Source organism: Terrapene carolina, unplaced genomic scaffold (genome assembly GCF_002925995.2).
Source record: "Terrapene carolina triunguis isolate 2854851 unplaced genomic scaffold, T_m_triunguis-2.0 Scaffold926, whole genome shotgun sequence".
Classification (NCBI taxonomy): Eukaryota; Metazoa; Chordata; order Testudines; family Emydidae; genus Terrapene; species Terrapene triunguis.
This window is the reverse complement of record NW_020665277.1, coordinates 2,041,112-2,048,751: the sequence shown is the minus strand read 5'-3', so window position 1 is coordinate 2,048,751 and position 7,640 is coordinate 2,041,112. Positions and strand designations below refer to the sequence as shown.

The 7,640-nt window shown below is 38.4% G+C and overlaps 1 protein-coding gene across 1 annotated transcript in view; it reads right to left on the bottom strand.

Moving 5' to 3' along the window:
* Nucleotides 1–887: 887 nt before the first annotated feature.
* Nucleotides 888–7,640, bottom strand: part of DDX20 (DEAD-box helicase 20) — a 7,043-nt gene continuing 290 nt past the window's right edge. Inside the window, exons 2-10 of the mRNA XM_026661143.1 lie at nucleotides 7,034–7,218; nucleotides 6,592–6,706; nucleotides 6,327–6,469; nucleotides 5,722–5,860; nucleotides 5,142–5,200; nucleotides 4,280–4,362; nucleotides 3,344–3,449; nucleotides 3,154–3,255; nucleotides 888–2,260 (exon numbers count right to left, since the gene is read on the bottom strand). Coding sequence (XP_026516928.1) covers nucleotides 1,107–2,260; nucleotides 3,154–3,255; nucleotides 3,344–3,449; nucleotides 4,280–4,362; nucleotides 5,142–5,200; nucleotides 5,722–5,860; nucleotides 6,327–6,469; nucleotides 6,592–6,706; nucleotides 7,034–7,218 — 2,086 coding nt within the window. The 3' untranslated portion in view covers nucleotides 888–1,106. The remainder of the gene's footprint in view (nucleotides 2,261–3,153; nucleotides 3,256–3,343; nucleotides 3,450–4,279; nucleotides 4,363–5,141; nucleotides 5,201–5,721; nucleotides 5,861–6,326; nucleotides 6,470–6,591; nucleotides 6,707–7,033; nucleotides 7,219–7,640) is intronic.

The window sequence follows — 7,640 nt, the reverse complement described above, 5'->3', positions numbered from 1 at the left end:
GGAGTCCCCAAATCATAATTTAAAGACTTCAAGTCGCAGAGAATCCTCCAGCAAGCGACCCCTGCACCATGCTGCGGAGGAAGGCGAAAAACCTCCAGGGCCTCTGCCAATCTACCCTGGAGGAAAATTCCTTCCCAATTAACACTTGTGCACTAGGAACCGGCCTGAGACCCAGATCACTTCACAGAGGACTCAGCACAAGGTTTCAGATGGTAATTTTCAAGCATCCTACTGAGGCTGGATTTGAATTAAGAAGCTAGAGTGGAAAAATTCTATATCCATTACCAATATCCTAAGCCACCCAATTCCCCATTTTTTCCAGACTTCAGACAGACACAAAACATCATCAAGACCTAAACAAAGAATCCCAATTAGTTTCAGGGCTAATAGGTAATTTCGTTTCTAATTAAAGTTTTCCCTTAAGCATGGCAAGTCTGATACTGCAGCACCCAGGGGGACAGGCCAATTACGATAGCTGCATTTTTTTTGTATATAATTAAAACCTCCTCTATTGCATAGCCTACCAAACTTAGCTGTGGACGTGTTATTTATACAGTTTTAATTAATTCAATTTAAATTAGCAATACATGTATTAATTGAGATAAGCAGGTTTCAATCTGCCACTATTAAATAGCAGGAGCAGTTTTTGCTCGGCTTAAGAAGGCACTATGAAAACTGGGATGAGTAACTTCTGGAGGTTTTTTAATGACAAATGCAACCTCACCCATGGAGTATCACAAAAACAGTGAATAGCACAGAAAATTATAGATGACAGTATACCTTGGCTGAGTTTGATTTTTTTAAATGTGGTTTCTTACATCTAAAGTGTCTTTAATCGGATTCTGCATTTTTGTTCACTTAAAAGATTGAAACGGACCATCCAGATGTATAAGACAAGTCATTTCTATTTATTGACAAATATTTGTTGCAACACCAACTCACTGGAATGCATATAAAACATTTACCCAGAAAGAATTTACTTACAAAAAAAGCATTTTTACTTCAATCTAAAAACAGTCGTCTGTTTATTTTTTAAGTCAATTTCTGAGCTTAGAGGATAGCTCTTGGTAAGTATCAGTCCTTCTGCAGTGAAGATTGCTCTCCCATCACCAATCACTCTTCAACAGTTCCTGAAGATAGACAGAGTTGGCGTGATAAGCAGTCATCCAGTTAAAATGCCTATGAAATTTCCTATAGTAAGAGTGAGAAGCATAATAACTCTGCCATGTTCGGTAATAGGACTTCCAGTATTCGTCATAATTCTGAGTCTCATAGGGAAAGCCAGGAGAGCTCTCATCCTGAGTGCTGTATGAACAGTCTTCCTGAGCTCCTCTCTTTGGAGGACTGGGGGATTGTTGGTGGCGGCTTTTCTTACATCGTTTGGAATTTTGTTTCACCGCCTTCTTTTTCACCTGACTGTGCTTTTGGATTTGTGGCATCTGTTGGTGCTCCACTGAGCCCAGGGAGCAGCTTATGCTTTGGGAATAGTTTAGAGGAGCTTGATCTATAATGAGCACATCACTTCCTCTCTCTTGAGTATCTGAAGAGGCTTCAAAGTATGACTTGTTTCCCCTACTATGAGAGGAAGCTCTGGAACTGTACGAGTTACTATCACTATCAGTGTCCCCAAATGAGACACTGTCTGCTACTGAGTGCATAACCTCTTCCATCCCTTTCTTTTCAAAAGCACCATTTTTAGGGTGCTGGTACTGCTCTCCAGGGCCTGTGTAACTTCTTATGATTTCAACCCTTTTCTCCAACCCTTCTTTAATAAAGTATTCATAGTCTTCAACGAACTCTGCAAAGCTCCATGGAATGGCAGGCTGTGGGTTCTTAAACGATGACAGGCAAGGAATTTTGGGGAGTGTATTTTTTAAGGTTTCCTTGTCCAGATGCTGATCAACATTTTGTTCAGTGGTTTTGCAAGCCGTTGCCATTTGATTTCTCTGCTGTGCGTTGGAGTTTAATGTCGTTGGACTCTTGCTAGTTTTTTCTGTATTTGCATGATCTGGGCAGCCTTTTAGTAGCTGCTTCTGTTTCGAAACCCTTCTTGGCTTGGACATGGAGGAATTTTCACCTGGAACAGCAGGATCACATTGGGGTATCTGAGCACAGCTATTTACGTGTGTGCGCTGCATTGACTCCTCTGGTCTTTTATGGGTCAAGATATGAGCATTCACTGAAGCATCTGCATGGGCAATAGCAGTGACCTCTACATCCCACTGTGCAAATTGCTCCATCAATCCAGTGGGTACAGGTTCTGCACAACAGAAAAAAGCAGCCATTCAGTCAAAAGCAGCACAAGACTTCTTTCTTGATCCCGAGGAAACAAGTATGTTTTGCACGCTATATAACAAAATCCCAAATCATAAACAGATTGTAAAGTGACAGCTGTCAAATTTGCTCTTTTTCCATAAATATTACCTGTATTTCTGGTGGAAGTTTTGTTTTTGTTTTAAAAAAATACAATAGATGCATTTCTCTATTAGAATATCATTCTTTTCATAAATTATTCACGGTAAACTATGCCTATTATTCCAAGGGTAACCATAGAGAAGAGCAATAACTCAGGTTATTAGAAGATATATTTATGGCTAACAATGGTCAAACAGAATACAATATTTATTACCTCTCTGCTCCAGCATACATCCTAATTAAAAACATCAATTTTAAGATATATTAAAAATGTTAAAAGAGGCATGGAAAGGAAAATACAAAGCATTGCTAACAGGTAAATTCTATTGTTGGGGAAAAGTGATGGTGAATCCATTCAGATTTCCCAGTTCCTTTCTCTTCCACTCCACTATTGTACCCATAAAGCCCACAAGACCTCAGCACTCCATTCTGCAGTTCCCATTGCCTTCTTATGAAAATCTATCCCTAAGTTTACAGTAAGTTTTAATTTTGTATTGCTTTGTATAATTGCAGTGATTTAAAATAAAGGTACAGGCCACCTAGTTAAGAGATATTTATGTACGTTGTCAGTACCAACACTCTGCCTTACAAGTCATATATGCAGCTATTAGACTTTGCATAGTATCTGTATATTAAACCACTGTTCATCATGACCACCTGTGAATTCAACTGTCACATTAAAACCAAAAAAATAACCAAGAGAATTTAATGCAGACATATTCAGGAGACAGACTGTACCTGGTAAAGGAAGGAGCTGAAGATTACATTTCTGTGCAATTTTCATCATCATATTCTCTTCCTCCCCACGGCAACAGTATGTCACAGCTAGGCCTAAGGTTCCTACAATACAGGGAGCGAGGGAAGAATTAGCTTGCCAGTTCCACAGATGCACCGCTTGCAGCTGCACAACCCCACAACAGTGTTTTACCAAAGCGTCCAGCTCTGCCAATCCGATGCATGTACGTTTCCCAGTCCAAAGGCACATCCAGGTTGATGACAAGATTCACCTTCTCAGCATCAATTCCACGAGAAGTCTTGAAGGGGGGGTGGGGGTGGAGAAACAGACGTAATGGTGACTAGTCATATAAGAGATGCAGTTCATCTATCAATTCAGGAGGCCCTTCTGTAAATTCTATGTATTTCAACACACTATGTGAAAACTATAATTTCCTGGCTTGCTTAGGTTAGCTAGAAATAAAAGTGTATAAGCACTTGGCATTGAGATGTACAACTGGAGGATCATTTGTATTACCGTGGAGGAAGAATAAGCAGATGTCTGGGTACTAAGGGAGCACATATGCTCCCAGCTTAGGAGAAATATACAGAACAGTAATATTTTTAGGTGGTAGAACTTCAATCACCGAACTGAAGACAGCAGGAAGGAATAACCTTGCCCGGTCTTTTCATGTTTTTAAGTGTAAAGAAAAAAATCGTACCACAGCCAATACTCCTGTGCCACAGACAAAAGAGATATTGCTACTGCTCTCCTTAAAACGTCAAAGAGGTGTTGTGCTGGTATCACACGAAGGAGAAAAGTAACTTCTGTCCCCCCATACCATCATCAAAAGATAGACACTTATTTCTTTGAAATTCATATAGCCTTCCAGAGCCTAATTACAAAAAGGTAATTAAAAAGAAATAAGTATTTAAACTTTATGTTTTTTAAAAGACTTTGAAAATTGGTTTTGTTTTCTGAAGATGAAAACTGGGTGGCAGTTTGTATGCTCCGCAGGGACAGAAAGTTGCTATTTTCAGATAAATGTTCTATAAATACTGCTAATCAGCTCTATCTCCAAGTCAGCTCTACAGTACATGAATTTATATTCTAGAGAACTACTTCTGCTTAACAGAATAAAAAACTCACTAAGTCTGTGGAAATCAGGACTCTACAATGGAACTGCTTCAATTTAGCCATAGCATCAAGACGTTGGTTCTGATTCATACTTCCTGAAGAAACAAAAATGAATATTTAGAAACTGAAAGAGTATTTAGGTTATTTAGCCTTGTGCTGCTCAAACCCAGGGAAAACAAGGCTCAATAAATTCTACTCCTGAAAGCTAGTGAAGTGGCATCCATCCTTCAGGCACTAATTCTAAGACATGTTGTATCTACACCAGGAAATGGGGGTGACTGGAAAGTAGACAAATTTGAAAACACGATTAACAAAGTAGGGTATAAAATTAATCTCTTTTTGAGAGATTATCCCTTTCTCAAGTGTTTTAATAACTTGGGTAACATGGAATGCAAATAAGTTTGACTTACTAACTACCATAAAGATGCAAATATTCTTACAGCAAGGGGAGACTACAGGAAAAGGGATTAGTGTTAATTACAAAATAAACAAAAAAGGATGGTTTTGTTATAATTGTGATGAGCTTTGTTTCATTGGCTTCTAATTGAGAGATATTCTTAATAAGTGCCCAAATGCATCAAATTACTCCACACTTCTGAACATTTCAAACACAAGAGGACTTTCCTTTCCAAATACATCAATCTGTTACAGTACTCCAAAGAGTAAATGGGATTTTAAGCAAATATTTAAAGATTCTTCAGTGAACCTGCCAAAATATGAACGGTGAAACATTACCTGTAAATTATTCATATAAATGCCCCCAAGTCCCCGCTTATGTCCTGAATACTCCAATGGCTACATTTCTACTATGACTATAGGTCAGTTTCGTATAGAATTCCAATTAACAGAAGCAGTAAGTTCCAAATGCACTTGCCTGAAATGCACTCAGCAGGAAAACCTTTGGATGTCAGTACTTCAGCCAGGTGTTGAGCCCTAATACAACATATACATAAAGGTTGTAAATAAAATTACATGCTTCCAGAGTTTCTTCAAGATGACAGACTGAAAATGACTTAACAGCCTAAGCATCAGATCTGAACTTTCAACTCTTTTACAGCCAAAGATTAAAATGCCAGCAGTTGTCTCAGCCATTTATCTTGTTAAGTTAGGTACAGTGACACTTTGCAATTTTGCAACTGATGGATCTTTCAGCTTCGACTTCAAAAACCAAGTGTGCACAGACATTAGTTCCCACAGCACTCAGGTAAATACAGAAATTACCCTGATGTCAAAATTCCCCCCTACCCCTACACTCGCTTAGTACTATGTACCATCCATTAAAGCTGCAGCCCTGCGTTCCAGAAACGGTAGCATTTCGGAGTTGAAATTTGCATGCAGGTTGTGTAGTACTTTGGGCTCTTTATGAAAAGTGCTATAAAAATGGAATATATTATGCCCACTGTTCACAGACATCTGCAAACATCATATTGTTAGTTTTAAGAAGTTCTTATTACCTGCTATGCAGATTTGAGAAGACCAAGGCCTGATTAAATGGAATCTTGCTGAAGAGCTCCTGCAAGTGCTGCGCCTTCTCCTCAAAAGTCTTATGAGGAAGTGAATGAGAATTCACAATTTTGTAATATTGCTTCAGCCCTGTGCAAGAAATCAAAGCATGGTAAGGTTAACAGTACAAAAAATTCACATAAAACTAGCAATGAATTGGTATTAAAAAGTTGATTCAAATATGTAGTTGTAGCTAGAATAAGAACATTAAAGAACTGGGAAATATTAGTTAACCAATATCACCACATGCTGAATTGGAATCTGGAAGGCTATTCTTCTTTAAAGTTTGGAATCTTTTCTTGAAGCTATGGAAAAAAGATAACCCACAACAGAGAGAAAAATAACCACTCTCCCATCATAGATACTTTGGCTAAGAAAAGTTTGGGTATAAGCACTCTTTTGAACAAATCATGTAATCTATAAATAAAAGTGATAAACCAAGTATTTTGAAACTTTTTTTTTGTTTTATTAATTATACTCATAGCTGAATGTTAAATACATTCAGATTTTATTTGCCTAAAAACATTAAAGTTATGGATGTGCAACTTATACATACCAATGAGACTTGGGTCAGTGGGGTTCAACCTCACAAAGGTAGGGTCTCTCATGTACCTGGTCAAAGCATTAGCCAATGATTCAGGGTAGGTAGCAGAAACAGCCAGCATCTGTTTGTTGGCTGGCAAAGAAGAATAAATCCAGCTAAGAGAAAGTAAGATATTGAAAGTGAATGTATCCCACATAATGCATATTTTAGAGCTGAAAGATTCTGCATGTTAAAACTACTGCTAGGCTTATGAGAGAAACACTAGTATTTTTCTTACTTGACTTGTTCCTGGAAGCTGCCTTCTTCCAGAAGCTTGTCAGCTTCATCAAGAATGAAAAGGCGGATACTGGCTGTATTCAGACAGTCCAATTCTATGAGTTGCTTTATTCGACCTACATGATGAGAGAAGTGAGACACTTGAGCTCCAAAAATATTTATGAAAAGAATCTGGTTGAGACAAGACAAGACACTTTATCTGTTGCAAATCAAAGACTCGTTACCTAACCCACTTATTAAATAAATCTTTTTTAAAAAGCATATTTAGACTAATCACTCACTAAAAATACTTCTCTGGTCTACTTTTCTTTTGCTTCAGGCTTTGAAACTGTCCCCTGTGACTATAGGACAAGAATTCAAGAGTGCATTTATGTACCAAATATTGTTCTGTTGAAAAGCGTGTCACTGAATTGTGACTAAAGTATAGTGAAGTGTGCTCTTACCTGGAGAGCCTACAGCTATGTGACACTTTTTTAGTCTCATTTTGTCTTGGTTCAAAGGAGTCCCTCCGATGAAGACATGACATTCCAAGCCCTCCATTTTGATTCCAATAGTTGTGATAACAGCATGAATCTGCACTGCAATTTCTCTTGTAGGAGCTAAGACCAGGATCTGAAATAATAAAGAACTTGGCTTTGAAGGGACAGTGATGGCTCAGTGGATTAAATGCAGTCTTTCACCTCTACACCACTGCTTTAACTACAGCGTAGGTGGCCAGCGACAAAGTTTTTACCATCAGCTGTTTCATGACTTGTGTAACACTCGTTGCAAGTCAAGTCAAGTTCTTACTGGACAGGTCCTCCGACCCCAAATCAATAAGTTGAGACTGAATTCCTTCGGCTCCCATAAAAGTTCCCCCTGCAGAGTAGACTTGAGGCATATTGATAGAATGGTATAGGTGGAAGTCTACTATCACAGTCTATGATATACTTGTCCTAAGAAAATATTGCTATCACTGAAGTTGTCGAGCCAACAAGATGTTTTTTTGTGCTTTAAAGCCTAAAAATGACCAACAAGGGAGGCGTGGGTGTTCCCCTTATGCCCCCCCCC